The sequence below is a fragment of the Suillus fuscotomentosus genome, assembly GCF_016647785.1.
Source record: "Suillus fuscotomentosus strain FC203 chromosome Unknown F5891scaffold_3, whole genome shotgun sequence".
In the NCBI taxonomy this organism is placed as follows: domain Eukaryota; kingdom Fungi; phylum Basidiomycota; class Agaricomycetes; order Boletales; family Suillaceae; genus Suillus; species Suillus fuscotomentosus.
In genome coordinates this window covers 125,372-142,686 of record NW_024539515.1, presented here as the reverse complement: position 1 = coordinate 142,686, position 17,315 = coordinate 125,372, and the positions used below count along the sequence as shown (strand labels likewise).

The following is a 17,315-nucleotide window of genomic DNA, read 5'->3' as shown; positions in this document are numbered from 1 at the left end:
AGTGCACGAACGAATGCTTACAGTAAACTGCGATGCTAGCAAAAACATGTGGAGTGTCACATATGTAGATCTTCGTATCTTCTGAGCTCGTGCAAGCTGGCTTGGGAAAGGAGCTGGCAGAACTCGAAGGCCCAAAACTTGATGGTGTTCAAGTTGTCCTTGGAAGCGCTAGTAGCGAGAAAAGTAGCAGAACAGAGATGGTGTTAACGTGTCCTTCGAAAGGAGCTCCTGCGGTCACCAACGTTAACACACTCCCGGATGGTCCTGGCAGCCTGGTCCGAGTACTGTCATGCATGAAGCGAAGTGTCACGGTAGTTGCTCTTTTGCTATCCAAAACGCTGGCGCATATATTATTTGCCCGCCAACATGATAATCACCCTACACTGACATCTAATGTCTGTGCTTGGGCATCCCACACTTCAAGGCATCCCGCCTCGATTGCCCTGACTGCGAGCTTTTTCCAGTCTTGCGAGAATCGAACCGTGCCTGGCCAGTCATCAATATTAATGGAGCTCGATGGACCAGCCATGATTTTTCTAGCATGTCCAAGCATAAGCTGTGCTTTCGATTTGAGTGACGTGCCACGGTGCTTGCCAGCTGCTGTCCGCGGAGATATCAATGCAGACTTCAGTACTTCAGTGGCCTTGAAGTAACATTCTCACGATCCCCGTGGTTGGTCATTGCCAGTTTTAGAATCGATTTTCAGCTGGAAACCCTACAATGTATTTGCTAGAAACTCGTATACAGCCTCAGGCCTGACGTCGTCGAAGGGATTTTCAAACCCAACTTGTACGATCAAGAGCCCTTGCCATTTACTTATTGATGCCAATCTCACTTTCCAGTCAGTCATCATGCCATTCCTGTGTTCGAGCTCCCAAGCCCGTTCAGCCTGCAGTTTTTGCCGTGCGCTACTAAGGGCCATTTCGAGCGTCGTATGCAATATTTTCTCCTCTGATGACATGTCATGTGTAGGCGTTAGCGCTCACCAACGTTCAAGTCGTACGGCTGCCTCTTTGGTAGATCCATCATCATTGTGTGCTACCACTTGTATACAGCAAAGTGCCAAATCTCCTCAATCACATCGTTACTTCGCAAGTTTATCATGAAGGCATGATGGTCTCTCTCGTAGTCTTGTTATTATGTTGATATCCAGGTATTCAAATATAGCACGAACCCCAGTTAATGTAGAGGCTCTGGAGCTGCGTGGCTACTTGGAGTCCCTGCCTTTCATCAGAAAACAACCATCAAAGACTGCCAGCATCTTCGACACGAATGTTACGTTTCGACGTCAAATGGGTCAGAAGTCTCTCGACTTTCGACCAAATTATCCCTGGCCTGATTTTGGCCAAGATCCCAAATGATGAATAATTGAAATAAGAGCAACCTGATTCGAGAGGCCATCTGGACCAGGACCTTGTGACAATCGGATGCGCCTTGAATTCAGTACTATCGGTTGCTATTAGTTGCGATCCGGTCTATGCGTAATGTATTGATGGATTCCACGAAATGACCGTAATTGATTGACACTTAGACTCGTGACCAGTCTGGACTACGTCTTTGAGATGATACGTCAATAAATTCTCACCATGTCAAATTGATGCATAGTCAAACTGGTTACGAGTCTAATTGACACTACCGACTGGGGTTGGACCTTAATTAACGTGCGTTGACTCCTGCATCGCTGGCTTGCACTAATTGGCTTGCACAGGTGATTTTTCTATTATTGCCTACATACTACTCGAACATGTCTAATCAATAACCTCATTCAACAGATTATCCGCTGTTTGAAGTTCATAGATTCATTCTCCGGAGGTGCTGTGTTCGAACTCATCAATGATCAGAGAGCAAGTCCAACAGGCGAGAACCGCGAGGCGAATCAAGATGATTGTCATACGGGCTGCTAGCTAAAGTCAGGCTGTCACTGCCCTGGTAAAGTGGGTCATGTTCAACTCTTAAATCGTCTTCTCCACCCAGCTAACCATATCAGATGCTAGATTTTTCTTGAATGTTGCGCTGTCGGTGTCATGCTTCCTTTTGGATTGTGTCATTCTGACAAGGCATGTACCCACTGTCATTCTTGCAGATTTGAATTAATAACTAGAACACGCCAAGGTCCTGGCTCGTAGTCGGTCGGTAACCTGCATTTAGTCTCAGGTCTAAGCCACCGCCTCCTGCCGAAAGGTTTGGCCTTGGATTTCTCATGCAATCCCAATCTAGTGTTCAATAATGAGGAGCTCAAACACTCTACTTTTCCGATTTTTCGGACACTCGAATATGTCTCAATCTGGTATAGTCCCGAAGCATCAGGTACATGATACATGATACATACAATATTTAGGGTAGTTTCACACCCAAAAAATCGACAGAGCTCTAGCTCTAAACATGTTAAAGACATCGAGTGTTCAAGCTACCTGATTTTTTACGGAGCCCTGTGCGGGAGTTCTTAAGAGGTCCGTGGACTCTGTCTCTCCCTGCCCCGAGTTGGCGTTGCACTGAGTTGTCACGTTGGTGGGTCCTTCGCACAGTCGGTCGGCTACTCGTATTTCATTCTCCGTGACAGGAACAGCGCCGCAAACCTTACTTGACAATTTATTTCGTCGACATGCACAATGTTTTATTGAGTAGGATTGGTTGTGGCAGAAAAGCGATGGGCCTTGCTTCCGCTCCTCTTTGAGTCGCGTTACTTCCTTTCTATCGAATTCGAAAGCGGGGCGTCCGGGTCATAGCAGTGTCCCCAGAAGCCTTCGTTACATCGTCCGAGTCCTGCTCAGTCCTACATTCCTTTTTTTATACCTCGTCTATTAAATGGAGAGCTCGATTACAAACAGCGTAACCTCGGAGAAGTATTTGCGAATAGCATCCATCTCCATTGCAACTTACGAGTAAGTCCTTTCCGAGTCTTTCTTTGTTGCCGTAAATATTCTGACCGATTTGTTCAGTTATATCCTAACACTTTCCGCAGAATGGCGCTTTTACCGAAACCAGTCGTCAATCTTTCATTTAAGGTATGTACACAGGGCATTCATGTGTCATCATTAACGAGTTCGATTTCCATCAGTCTTGCTTGCGTCTTGTTCATTCTCATACGGTACGTTATGTCCTCAGTTTGTTCTCTTAATTTATTTCGCTCACATCAAGTGCAGCTACGTTAGTATCATTGCTATGGTCGTCAGCAATTATGGATACTTCTCCACCACCTATACGCAACAAACGTGTCAACAATACTATCTTGTGGCGCCTATCATTAAAGGTCTGTCCTATCGGTATCCATTCACCAGGACTCTATTAATCACACTGTAGCCATACAAACTATGATATCACAGGTCACCTTGGGTGTTAGGTACGTCTTGTCGAACTTTTTGTGGGTTGCAGCTGCACAGACTTGAAACACCATGTAGGACATTCCATATTGCAAAAAGAGATAGGCGGATAGGAATTCTACTATTGTTCCTATACCTCTTGTCAACTTCGGTGGGCTTTTACTACACAGTCATGATATCCTTCCTCTTATTCGTCTTAGGCGGAGTGGTTCGCCGATCTATTTCACGGAACCCGTAAGCTCAGGCTCATAATTTAATCTTGAACTTGTACTGACCATTAGAACCAACAGCTAGTGTTGTTAATGTATGTCAGTGTTTCGTTACAACAAGATCTCATGCATATAGCGTCCTTTTTAGGGAAAGTAAGTGGTTCCTCGACCTCCAGTATGGATTGTTCTGATCTTCATCTATGATACTAGCTGTACCTCAACAAATTCTGGCAAAGTATTGTCAACCTGGTTCTACTACCTCGCTGTGATATTGTATGACGTCGTGATTGTGACGATTTCGACCATGCATCTTCTACGTTATAACCCTCTCAGTAGCAGGTGCGCCTCTTATATTATGTCTTGATGATCGCTAAACCATTGCTGTTAGAGTAGAGCAGCTGATACGAGTGTAAGTCCCTAGCTACTGGCAGGGTCAATGCACGTTGCTAATCATTCTTAGCCTGATCTATGATGGCATTGGATATTTCATCGTGTTGTCTGGCAAGTACGCCCTGCGTATAATAAGCACCCTCCTGACATTTCCTCAGCATCGAATGTGTTGAATCTCGTCTTTTATCATACACCCAATATCCAGACTCAGGTACGTATGCTCAATTACGGATACACCACTTTGACTCACTCCTATTATTAGACGGCAGGGTAAGCTTCGCATTGGATAACATCAAGGAGACCAGACCACTCAGAACACCATTAGGGCATCAGTAGGCTATGCTGTAACATGGATTATGACCCAACGGATCCTCATCAACGTACGAGGTGCGCGCCACTCCACAGCTTTACTGCTATTCCACTAATGCTCGCCGCAATGTTCATTCGTTCCGTTACCTTCTCTCCATTCACGCACATCTACAAAGAAAATATAAAACCAGACCCTCAACACTTGGAAAATGTGATCGTCGCGCGTCCCACACACGGTGCGCAGAAGAAAATGTCCGGTCTGCGCTCACAGTTCGAGCCCAAGAGTCATTCCAAAGGCTCTACTAGTAAAAGCGCCGGCGATGCGGAATTCAGGCCCCCATCGCATTGCACTTCCAACGACATGGAACTCGATATACACGTACGCGTCGAGCGCTCGGTGATGGTGGACTACAAGGACGAACCTGAGCATTCGAGTTCGTGGGCGGAATGAATCTGAGGCACTGGGCATATCAAAGAAGAAGGGATGGACATCCGAGTCTGGTATGGGTGACTACCCAACACTGCGATATTAACATACAAATATCCACCTAGTTTTACTATCAAAATCTTAGGGCTTCTAATTCTTAGGTCGTCCTCGTTCATAACATATCCGGCGAGCTGTTCAAGGTTTCCTGATGTTGGCCGAATCGTGTAGCCATAGCTGCTTACTCCGAGAAATGTTCGGTGCAAATAATTTGCCCGCCATCCGGAAAGTAGAAAATGGGTAAAACATTGATGACATCATTGATAATGAATGTTTGGTTCGTGACCGGTGTAAGAATCAATTCGTGTAGTGCCGCAGCGGGCTGTAAGTATGGAGCAAACTTGATCGGTTGTATTCACCGAGGAGTTGGCAAGTATGTCAGTTATCACAATTGAGATGCATTCGAAGATCTGGGGGTGACTTTTCGACGTACGACGTAGGCTCCTGACACCGACTGGTGTTCAACATTCAACATTCAAATTGAAGCTGTGCACAGTGTCTCCTTCCTTGTCAAACCACCTTCTCTGTTTCCGGCTCACTGACATGACATTCACATGTTAGAGCGGGCCCACCCAGACTGTACATCCTGTAGACCACCAAACGTCAACTCAGGCGCTGCATGTAGTGTCTTCTCTTACGTATACCAGCTCCCTTGATAGAATCATGCGCGAGGGTTTTGTGTTCAAGCGATTGGAGACATAATATGAGAGATATCTTACACCGAAAATCAAGTCCTATGAGGATTGGCCTCTTGGCAGATACATCAACATTATGCCACTACATAGCTACTCCGTGCACGAGGTTTAGAAACACCCACACAATATACCGCTTCCATGCTCTCCGGTGGTAATCGGCGTTGCTGCGGGTGGTTGCTGTGAATGGGGATCGAGTGAGGAAGGACGAGAAGGAACATATTCTTCGTCGGGTATGTAGTCTTTATTCTTCTTGGGAGCACCCGCTGCAGCGTTGCGCTACAAATGGATCCATAATCGTGTAGTACAGTGAGAAAATGAATCCAGCACACCTCTTTACCCTGCGCGAGAGGAGTGATGACAACAGGCGGTGGTGCATGACCTGCACCAACAGGCCACCAGGTTGATAGCTGGTGTAGGCGAGATTTGAAGGTTGTTGCAGCAGAGATTTGAGTGGTGGACGGTGGTGGTGTGGATCGAGACTGAAAAGATGCAGGTTGAACATGTGATTCAGGTAGTCGATAGTTAACAACTCACGTTCTCGCGGGAATCTGTATCTAAATGCCTTTGAGTTATGGCCTGTACGGAAAGAGCACGAGGTAGGGGCGATGTAGCAGGGAACTGCACGGGACCGTCAAACCAGTTGCGAAGGAACGAGGTAGAAGGGACATATATCTAGAGGGTCACGAGGCTCATCATTCCGAATAGGATGACCTGCATGGGTGCGAAAAGGAAGAATTTTGCGGAGGTAGCGAATGAGGTGTTGCTTTGGGTGTGTTGTGGAAGGAGGAGGCCTGAGCGTGCGGGGAACGGGGACTATCACTGGCTTACGACGGGGTGTTGCATGGGACTGCAATGATGATATATATGAACGGGGTGGTATACATGGCTAAATGAACGTACGTTAAGTATATCAGGATTTTTGGTCGTCTGCAAGAGAATCAACAGATAGATAGTACATGCAAGGGAATACATACCTTAGACTGTGCATCTTGTGCAGGCCGGACACTAGAAAGGATGTCGGGTGGAAGGTCGTAAATGTATATGTTGCTGTAATTCCATTTGGTGTAAGCCAGTTGGTATGAGTTGGGCGAGAAGACGAAGAGGTCGACACGGCGGTCGTCAAATGAAGCGAGGAGTTGGCGGGATTCGAAGGCCCATAGCTTGGTGGTGTGCCGAGAAGCGCTGGTGATAAGAGCATAATCAAATGAAAGTGCTAGACGATGGATGGGGTAGGTGTGCCCTTCGAAGGGAGCTCCGACGATCTCTAGCGTCAATGCGTCAAATTCATAGATCGTGTTGAGGTCGACCGAGTCGGATTCCTTGTCCTTGAAATCAAATACGGCTACGATGGATTTGTCTTTGGTTGTCCAGAATATTGGCGTCAGCTTTTCCCCACTCTGACATCCAATTTCTGTGTTTGGACATCCCATACCTCAAGTCACCTCCCTATGTCTGACGAGATTGCGAACTTCTTCGAGTCTTGCGAAAATCGAACCACCCCGGTCGAATCATATGGATCATAGGGTAATGGACCAGCCACAAGTTTACCAGTTTCCATACTCCATATCCGTACACCATCCCACGACCCGCCCACCAGCAGTGTCCCGTCCGCAGAGACATCGATGCAATGGATCCAATTAAAGCAACCCTCAAATGTTTTCACGATCCTCGCCTCAACATTACGGGCTTCGAGCTTCCCGACAGGGTCGTCATTGTATCTTACAAAAGTCGAAGTGACAACTCATCGACCATCCCGAGACAATGCCACCGTCCGCACTGTTTGAATCTCCTTGCCAGTCCGCAGATCCCACTGTCGAATGGTCTTGTCATACGATGCGCTGACCATTCCCTTGCCGTCTGGAAGGTAGGAAATGGATGAAATTCGACTTTCAAGGAAGCCATCTTCATTTCTGACATCTTCATGGCCCTTCAAGGTCATGTCCGGTTTCAGCGTCAAATTTTTCGTTACCCTAGCGGGCTCCATCGAGCTGGAGGCCATAGCCGATATCTTTACCGGCGAGGTTGAGTTCGAACTCTGAAGGACCGCTGGTGAGATATCCTGGTATTCCATAGACCTGACATTGATAGGCATTTCGAAGATGTCTAGATCGTGAGAACACTGCAGCGTTTTCCCTGCTAAAATCAAACGTCAATTTTTCTGCGTTGGAGATTCGGATTGGGGAGCATGATGTTACCAAGAGGCTGACTGCAATCGTCTGATGATGAGCGTCTGGGCACATCCACCTCTTTATAAGCTCTTCCTGTACACAGCATGTGCTTTTTTAAGCATTCATTATTTTAAACCGGCCTCTCCTTTCGCGTTCAACCTACAGCCTCCATACTTGCTGTAGAGCGAGCGTCAGTTCACGGCCCAGGCGCTCCGACCGTAGCATCTGCAGGTAAGTACAATGTATGTGTCGTCACGAGTGATGTTTGTAAACATGCAAATGACTCGGGATGCAAGGAGGGATTGATATTCGGGGTGAGACAGTGGAGGCGGGCCTTCAATGTGGTGGTAGGGGGTGAGGTAGTGGGCAGTGCTGGTGTACGTCGAGGCTGATAAGAAGTGAGTTGGATGACAGTGATTAGAGGAGTGGATGCTCACATTCTGGCGAAAATTTATACGTAAAAACCCTGAGTCGAGGCCTGTGCCGAAGGCGAGCGCTTTGGAGGCATGGGTGATGTAGTAATGAACTGTAAAGAAACATATAGGGTTATCTGCAAAGGAAACATGTACAATAGACATACATCCCAAGGATCACAAATTTGATCATTCCGAACGGGAGGAACCACGCTCGTGCCGGAAGAAGGAAGGAGGAATGAAGGAATGCAGGATGGCGTTGGCAGAGGCGTTAATGGGCGGGGACATGAGATATGACAGACGCTATCATTCGCTTACAGCGCGCGGAACCACTGAGTGTTGCTTCGGACGGCGATAATTGATGCAGCGGTGTAGATTGAGTACATGAATAAGAACATATAGTGTGTTGGTACACGAACGTATACATATATGTATAAACTAATAGGCTGCGCTTCTTGTGCAGACCAGATACTGGTAAGGATGTCGGGTGGAATATCGTACATGAGCAGACATGAGCCTGGTCTTGGCCTCAAAGTGTAGTAAGTCAGAGAAATGGTGCTCACGTGATGCTATGAAATTCTGGTGGCACGCGTTCACAAACGCGTCAGATCTGCACTAGTACTAGTGTTGCACCTTCAGCTCGTCTCACTGGTAGATGCCACCATTCCCTCCGAACTGCAATATCATTTCACTCTCAGATCAACCATGAGCGTGCCACCTTCAAGCGCTCCTCCTATTCCTCCCACAACCTTTCAAACACCAAATGGAGCGAATAGTGCATCACCCAAAGATCTTCGGGACTTTCTCAAATCTTTAAATGACGACAATCCGCCGTTAGTGTTGGATAAACCACTCTGGCTGCGCCTGCTTGCCAGTCTACTGGAGCAAGTCTTTGGTTGCTTTCCTTATTTCAAGCCAACAATGTTAGGCACCACCAACGAACGCATCGAGCTTACAGACGTCACGCTAGATGTCTTTTCACGTGTCGGAAAAAGGGCTGATTCACTTGACTGGCTTTATGCTGATGAGGAGCAGTTATCTAAAAAAGTATTTGTACACCTTTTGGGCCTCTGTACTTCGACAGAATCATGGTTAGAAGTTGCCGACGAGGGCGATTCAAGCGGTGCATCTAACACGCTATATTCCAAAGCTTGCGGAACTCTCGTCGAATTCTTACAACTTTTGTCATTTTCAAGTATTCCAGGAGGAGATTCAAGTGATCTGCAAAGGGGAGTCCTGCAGGACATTTTGTACGAAGCGACAAACTTATGTACTAGTGAGTCTAGTTAACCTCGTGAAATTTCTACATAGTTACTGATAGTTTGTAGCAATAATCTCTGCTCGACACGAATCGTGTCCTCTTGACATTCACTGGTTCTCTACCCCACCGTGTTTAAAGACCACAACTGAGGACTGTTCCATTCCGGTATTGTTATTACTTGTCAGATGATTTTCATGCTTAGATATCTTTAGTGTCCCATAGACACCATAAACGTGATCAGGCTGCCATCCCCTTCTCACTTTTCCGTCTTGACCAGCATCATCGTCGAATTATTTGGCAACCTGTTTTCAACTGCGAGGCTCTCTTATTTCATCACGGCTGCTATGCTCCGTCACGTCTCTGAACTGACTCGTCGTGTATACGATTTTTGCTCTGAATGTCCTACCTCTCCTGCAACAAGATCCCGATGCCTGCTTCGAGTAGCAGCTGCTGCTCACACCCTTATGTCTAGTGACCCATCTCTTATTGGAGGACTCTCAGGACTACCTTGTCGTCTTTTAATTCAACGACTCCAGTGTGGTCCAAATCCTGCGCAACGATCAGTCGACCGCAAGTTACATGAAATTTTTACTTCCAACACAAATCTATCAGTCGATTATGTGAATGATACTCTGGAACTTTTGCGCTCTGAAACATGGGAGTCACCTGGGAGTGAGCTTCGGGTGAGTCTCTGTAATTTTTTAAACACTTCGCAAGCTGAAACGGTGTAGGCTCTTGCAATCGTGTACATACGCGGTTGTGAGAGTCGTTTAGATGCAGCAAGTTTGAAGGCAGTGCAATCATTCCTTCAAAGAAATCCCTCCTACCCCGATTTAGAACCGCTGGTTATCACTGCCGGTAATCGCGTTCATAGTCCAATGAGCCAGACTGCAGACACCATAGACTCTTCGCATTGGCGCACAGAATTGCAGAGGCTCGTTAGTGCGCTCATTGTGCCTGATGAACTGCAGTGGAAGAGTATTGGGCGCAAAGATACAACATCCTACATGCCACGAATATTAGATAAGATCAAGTCCAGGTGGGCTCGGTGAGTCTACATTACTCGTCGATGATAAGTTTTCTCTGAGCGCTACCGTAGGGGACTGCATCATTCTTCGTCTTCTGTGCGTGCAACACTGGTCGAGAATGTTACATCCCTTGCCTCTCACCTCAAGCCATTCTCTCAGCAACAGTCATCTCAGTTCCGCGTTGCCGCCGCTCTTCTGTTACCTCTGAACAGAATCATCGAAGGCCCGTCAACTGAAGTCGACGTTAATGTACGGCGACAGGCGTTCAATGCTTTCCGAACCGTCATCAGAGAACATTCAGCAGATATTCAGTCTGATGAACCGCCACCTGTATTTGATTTCTTGCAACGCGGGTTCAATGACAAGGACCGTTCTGTCAGAGTCGATGCTGGGTACGAAACCCTTTACCTGGGGGTCAAATTACTCTCATTTGCATCATGTATAGTCGCGCACTTTCGGATTTGGTCCACCTCCACGCCCGTGCAACTGACAGGGGATGCAAATTTAACGAACCAATTTTCATGAAGATAAACAGCTTACTTGAATCAGGTGTGAAGGATGCAGTAAAGGAAACGCTGCTGGTTAGTATCGGTTCTATTGGGCGGTAAGCTTGTCCATACGTCCCTGAAGTCGTCAACCAATGCATCCTTTCCCTGCGCCAGCGATGCTCAGTTTGAGCTTCTTGGATTAGTTGTCCACTGTTTGATATCCCAACTGGGCCAAGATAATCATGTATTGAAAGGCTTAGCGTACACACAGGTATGTCAATTTATGAAACACGTATCAGACTCAGACCCACTCCCAACAGCTTTTGGAGATAGCGAAAGCACAAATGAAATCCCCTTACATTCTTGTCTCACCATACCTCTCTCAGGTCGCAACATTCGTCGTCTCCCGGAAATGTACGAACCCAATGCTCATATTCGAGACGTGTCGATTTCTATCTGTGCATCCAACCGATTTTATCAGTGTCACGCTACCCAAAACTCTTCCGTATCTCTTTGCTAACTCCGAAGCGAAGATCATAGAGGAGATTTCGGAGGATCTCAGGCAAACTATTTTGTCACTGTTCATGGACCATTCTCACCAGATCCTTGCTTATGTGTATCAACAACATGGGCCAGCACAAACGACTGGGTCTTTGACGTTCATTAGGAACATAATTTTTAGGGGTGCCGAGTCCAAGTCTGCTGATCTCACCGTCAGAGGCATGGTCCAGAGCTGTGTGGTGGCATTGCTTGCAGAACTAGTTGTGGTCCTAGGACATGAACATGAAGAACGGGCTGCCTTGGTCTGCTTTATTTATTGTTCGGTCGTTCATGATACCTGAACATGTTATCAGGCAGTGGATGCTTTGCGAAAAGTCCAGCGGTCAATAACGGACGATACCGAACTCGAAATGTCTCTGTTCCTCAAGACGTACATGCTTGGGATTGTATCCAACTTGAATGAGATGCTACAAGATGTTCACGGCAAGAAATCATTTCCAGCAAAGAAGCAGATTCTACGCGGTCTAGAAGCACTGATCGTCCAAATCGGACCTCTTGTAAACGAGGTTTCCCCTCAGGCACGTCCTTTCATAATGCTTTCGCGACGATATATAACTTTCCCAGATTATGGCTACCCTGCAAACTATGTTTCTGGTCCCCGAACTTGCTGAAGTCACCTTGTCTACGTGGTACACATTTCTATCCACGTTGAATGTCGAGGACGTTATTCCGCATATTGGCACTACTAGCGCAGCCATTGTTTCTGCCTGGTCTGCTTTATCTCCCTCTGTACGGGAATCCGCCAAGAAGTGTTTGCATCATATCGTCTTTGATGTTGGAAGCACCGTCAGAAATGACGCAAAGGCACATCTAAACGAGGTCGTGGACCTCGGTCATATCCCAGAACTTTCTGAAATACACATTCAACTTCAAAGTGTTCGCATCTGGGATCTGCATGCGCAACTCCAGAAGATTTTAGATCGGTGCTCCAGTAACAACATTACAGTAGCTCAGGTGGCTCTCGCTGAACTCCAAAACTTCATGAAGAACAATCAAGCCTCGCTTATACAGAACCTTGCAGCGGGCGACGCATTTGATCCCTTAATTGGAAGTATACAATTGACCTTGTTTCAGGTTGTCACTCGTGATGGAGAGGGCTCTGACACTCTGCGACGATTGGCGTTTGAATGCATGGGAATTTTGGGGGCGGTTGATCCAGATCGTTGCGACCTTAATTCGACAGACACAAAAATGATCGTGCGGAATAACTTTGAAGATGACGCAGAAGCAAAATTGTTTGCTCTGCACGTCATCCAGGACGTTCTCCTGGATGCCTTCCGGTCCACTAGCGACATAAAGTATCAAGGACACCTCGCCTACACGATACAAGAACTCTTGTTCTTATGCGAGTTCACGCCTGCCCTGGTGTCATCAGAAAGCACGACATCCGTTCCGGCGCAGGGTCCGTAACAGGTGGAACGGGCTCCCAAAGCATGTGCTTGAAACGGTTTCTCCACTCTTGGCGGGCAAATTCAAAGCTTCGCATAAGGAATTGCCTGATCTCCCTTCGCCCATTTACCCTCATCAGAAGACTTATCGAGAGTGGGTACAGCTATGGACAGCTCATCTAATAACCAAAGCATCCAATGATATGGCGCAGAAGATTTTCGGGGTCTTTCGCTCAGCAGTGCGTAACAAGGATGTTGGCGTCGCTCACCACATACTGCCTCACCTCGTATTGAACATCCTTGCCTCTGAGAACGAAGAAGATACCGGCTGCATTATCGAGGAATTAACAGCTGTTTTGAAAGATCAAGTGGCTTCTGATAGTTCGTCAACTCCGGACAAGAAGTTCCTCAGTGCACAGGTATCTTCAAATCCGATCATTTTCGTTATCATAACTGAACATCCACCCCAGGCTGTTTTCACGTTGTTAGACCACCTCAGCGCATATGTGCGAGTCCAGCGACAGGATCTACCGAAAAAAGTCGAGGGCAGAAGATCACGAGGAAATTCTGAATTTGCGATACGTCAGCAGCAGCTTATCCGGGTCGATTCAGTACTCTCTAGCATCGACCATGAACTCATGGCTAAAGCGGCGCTGCAGTGTCGAGCTCACGCTCGCTCACTTATGAACTTTGAGAAGCAGATAGTCTCAATGAGAGAGCGACAACCTCCTCCTCCTGCAACGGATTTCACACCCTATTATGAACGCCTTCACGAGATTTACGCACAGCTTGACCAACCAGATGGAATGGAGGGCATATCGACGTTGATCTTGTCCCCTTCATTGGAACATCAAATCCGTCAACACGAAAGTACTGGACGCTGGACTGCTGCTCAGAGTTGTTGGGAAGTCCGCCTCCAGCAGCAGCCTGACAATTTAGACTTCCATCTTGGACTCCTTCGATGTTTGCGCAACCTTGGACATTATGGTAATGTTTTTCTTGGGTTTTTGGCCGCAGGGCTAAGTATTATTAGATACGCTCCGCACGCATGTCCAGGGTGTTCTCGTTAGAAACCCAGGGTGGCAGTCGGTTTTAGCAGATTTCCAGGTCGAAAGCGCGTGGATGATAGGAGCATGGGATGACGTTCATAACATCACAGCGAATATAGAACACGAAGGCCCTTCCGTAGTTAAAGCTCGAGTTCTTCTTGCTATGCGGTCTGGTGAACCTTTACAGGTCGAAGAAAGTCTTAGGAAAGCACGCCTTGTCCTTGGTGCTCCAATTGCTGCTTCTGGGCCAAGTGGGCATCGTCGTGCTTATGACGCTCTGGTTGATCTCCACATGATTCACGAACTCGAATTGATTCACGAGACTGTGTCCAAATTGCCGCCAAGTTCACAAGGCCGTAAATCTGCCATTGTGACTCTAAGCCAAATTCTCAGTGCACGTTTGGACCGTACATTACCTACCTTCCGCGTGCACGAATCCCTGCTTAGCATGCGGCGAACAGCATTTTCACTCAGGTAAATCACTTCGCCCTACTGGACTTAACATTCTTCTTACGCCGCCCATGTTTAGTACAGTCTCTCGACCATCAATCACAAGTCAAATTGGTCAATCGTGGTTAGCGAGTGCCAAAATTGCTCGAAAAGCCGGACAGTGGCAGACCGCATACAGTGCAATGCTACAAGCGCAATACACCAACGCTCGATTTAGTTTCATGGAAAGTGGGAAGCTGGTCAGAGCACGGGGAGAGCCGTTACGCGCGCTACAAGAACTCGAAAACTCCATGCGTCTCTTAGGTTTCGTAGACAACAATACTGTGGACTTGACAAGAGAAGATGAACAGTCCAAACGGATGAAGGCAAAGGTACGAACACAATTATCGGATGAATGTAGCTCACAATATCGCAATCAGGCGCAAATTCTCCTTGCACGTTGGATGAACGAGTCTGATCGATACGAGGCTTCCTACGTGCTCAAGCAGTTTCAGAGCGCCGCTGACTCAGCTCCAGGATGGGAGAGTGCATTTTACCACCTTGGCCACTTCCAGGATCAGTGTTATAGGAATCTATCAGTAGACGACAAGTCAAACCGGTGAGTCTCTAGGGTTATTCGCGGGTGCCTCGATATCTCGCTGATAGATCGTTACAGCGGAATTAAAATGAACTTTCAAACCATCAAATGTTTCACAGAAGCTGCTGCTTATGGAAACAAATTTGTATACCAGACTGTTCCTCGCTTGCTCACCTTATGGCTAGACATGGGCGAGCGCAAGGTGACAGCGGAAAATCCGTTATTTGATAAGATCAACAACGTCGTTGCCAACTCCATCGATAGCATCCCAGTATACAAGGTGTGAAGTTTCCACGACCCAACGAAACGCTTTGCTGATTCCTGCGTTCAGTGGTTCACTGCATTCCCTCAAATCGTGTCTCGAATCGGGCATCCCAATCGCATTGTATACTTAGTCTTATCCAAACTTATTTCATCGGTCATCCGAGAATACCCCCGTCAAGCGCTTTGGTTCTTCGCGTCAGTCGTTAACTCGACGAAACCCACTCGCCAGCAACGCGGAAGAACAATATTGGATCAGCTGAAAGTAAGCCATATATATTTACCGCTATTGAAGTATTTGACCCAAGACGATGCCACAGAACAGCCCAGCAAATACTGACTCTAACTTCCCAAACCTTATCACAAGTCTTCACGCCATGATTGACGAGCTTCTTCGACTTTGTGATTACTCCATCGGCGACCGCAAGACGCTCAGCATGCGCCGAGATTTTCCCAAGCTACTTGGAATGAAAGAGAGCAATATCCTCATTCCTTTGCAATCATCATTGACAGTCAACCTCCCGCCTGTCTCGTCTATGAATCACCGTGACAAACGACATAATCTTTTTGACCCTTTGTCGCCCACATTTACTGGTAAATTATACCTACAACTGAAAGCGGCGACCTTGACTAACTCCATGCAGTCTTCTACGACGAAATTGAAATCATGCACTCGTTGGCCAAGCCACGAAAACTCACCGTTAACGGTTCCGATGGTATCAAATATATGTTCCTTGCCAAACCGAAGGACGATCTGCGGAAGGATGCGCGCCTTATGGATTTCAATGGGATCATCAATAAACTCCTCAAGACTAACTCTGAATCTCGGAGAAGGCAACTTCGTACGTTTCAACGAACTAAAAATGACATTAGGCTCACTTCTTTTCTAAGATATTCGGACGTATGGCGTAGTGGCGCTGAATGAGGAATGTGGTGTTATTCAATGGGTACCGAACACTATACCTGTGCGACCCGTACTGTTGAAATACTATGAGACGAGGAATGTTCCAGCTTGGGTACGTTTTTCCAGTTTTCCAAGAACACGCATATTGACAGAAGCAGTCTAAGGAGCTGAATGATGTCACAAGGCACATCAAAGACGGTACCGATAAAGAAGCAGCTGAACTTTTTGTGACCAAAATTCTTCCTGAGTAAGTGGTTGTTGTATATAAGTTGCTTTGCGATTTATGTAAGTGATGCAGATTTCCTCCGATCTTTCACGAGTGGTTCGTGGAAACATTCCCTGAGCCGTCGGTATGGCTAGCTAGTCGCCTGAATTATGGGCGTACCATGGCAGTGATGTCAATGGTCGGATTCATCTTAGGGTGAGCTGATGGCTACCTTAAGGGTAGTCAACACCTAATCGATTTTTGGAAGGTTGGGAGATAGGCACTGCGAAAATATCCTTCTGGACACCAACAACGGAGACGTCGTTCATGTTGATTTTAACTGTCTCTTCGAGAAGGTACTCCAAACCTCCTCTTATTATCATTATTTCACTCACGTGCGCTTAGGGCAAAACGCTCGAGACACCCGAACGGGTTCCTTTCAGACTTACTCAAAATCTTGTTGACGGTCTTGGAGTAACTGGCATAGAAGGAGTCTTCCGTATCGCCTGCGAAATTACAATGCAACTCCTCCGCGATAACAAGGACCCCCTCATGAATGTTCTCGATGCATTTATACATGATCCGCTGGTCGAATGGGAGGATGAGACGAGAAAGAGAGTATGTCAACGTCTTCCACGTATTTTTTGCTGACGACTCAAACTTTTATGTTTCAAAGCAGCGCCGCAATGCCAAGGACAAGGATAAAGACAAAATGAATTCTGCCACCGTCAAGCCTGCCGATTTGAGATCATGGGCCAAGACCGCGCTGCGGCCGATAGAACGGAAATTGAAAGGATTATATTCCCCAACAAATGTGAAGGAGCGGACCTATGGAGGAATCACAAGAGGAGGAGAAGACGAACGGGAAATCTCAACAAGCAATCTCGTCCAGATGCTCATACAAGAGGCAATCGACCCCGCGAACCTAGTGAGACCGCTGCCGTACTTTGTCAACTTATGGAATACTGACTTGTTTTTAGGGCAAGATGTATCCTGGATGGGCTGCATGGCACTAGGAATTCACCCTTGGCAAGGAGCCCATACCGTATTGTTGCGTGATACGCCCTGTTTATTATCTCAGTGTAGCACGACTCTTCACACCGACTCAGGTATTGCGACGACAATGGCGATACTCCATGCAGGGTAGATACTTAT

The 17,315-nt window shown here is 47.0% G+C and overlaps 3 protein-coding genes across 3 annotated transcripts; all 3 read left to right on the top strand.

Annotated features, from left to right (window-relative positions):
* Positions 1 to 2,695: 2,695 nt before the first annotated feature.
* Positions 2,696 to 4,842, top strand: F5891DRAFT_345643 (uncharacterized protein). The gene is made up of 17 exons (XM_041371442.1): positions 2,696 to 2,882; positions 2,940 to 3,005; positions 3,059 to 3,088; positions 3,144 to 3,250; positions 3,301 to 3,340; positions 3,399 to 3,471; positions 3,521 to 3,554; positions 3,611 to 3,624; positions 3,678 to 3,682; positions 3,740 to 3,868; positions 3,918 to 3,938; positions 3,990 to 4,030; positions 4,078 to 4,130; positions 4,182 to 4,189; positions 4,245 to 4,306; positions 4,405 to 4,729; positions 4,781 to 4,842. The coding sequence occupies exons 1-16, from the start codon at positions 2,806 to 2,808 to the stop codon at positions 4,677 to 4,679; spliced, it is 1,035 nt and encodes a 344-aa protein (XP_041232439.1). The 5' UTR covers positions 2,696 to 2,805; the 3' UTR covers positions 4,680 to 4,729; positions 4,781 to 4,842.
* A 3,761-nt stretch (positions 4,843 to 8,603) lies between these two features.
* On the top strand, positions 8,604 to 10,286 carry F5891DRAFT_345552 (uncharacterized protein). Its single transcript, XM_041371441.1, has 4 exons — positions 8,604 to 9,264; positions 9,317 to 9,414; positions 9,462 to 9,932; positions 10,030 to 10,286. The coding sequence occupies exons 1-4, from the start codon at positions 8,694 to 8,696 to the stop codon at positions 10,036 to 10,038; spliced, it is 1,149 nt and encodes a 382-aa protein (XP_041232438.1). The 5' UTR covers positions 8,604 to 8,693; the 3' UTR covers positions 10,039 to 10,286.
* On the top strand, positions 10,128 to 17,176 carry F5891DRAFT_1124846 (uncharacterized protein; the record flags this gene model as incomplete). Its single annotated transcript, XM_041363922.1, has 22 exons — positions 10,128 to 10,297; positions 10,490 to 10,691; positions 10,805 to 10,881; positions 10,940 to 11,036; positions 11,086 to 11,568; positions 11,620 to 11,844; positions 11,891 to 12,693; positions 12,728 to 13,133; positions 13,185 to 13,701; positions 13,748 to 14,237; positions 14,293 to 14,811; positions 14,869 to 15,070; positions 15,122 to 15,316; positions 15,372 to 15,645; positions 15,696 to 15,893; positions 15,943 to 16,067; positions 16,108 to 16,202; positions 16,254 to 16,376; positions 16,429 to 16,516; positions 16,566 to 16,778; positions 16,840 to 17,088; positions 17,141 to 17,176. The coding sequence occupies 22 exons, from the start codon at positions 10,128 to 10,130 to the stop codon at positions 17,174 to 17,176; spliced, it is 5,787 nt and encodes a 1,928-aa protein (XP_041232437.1).
* Positions 17,177 to 17,315: the final 139 nt, after the last annotated feature.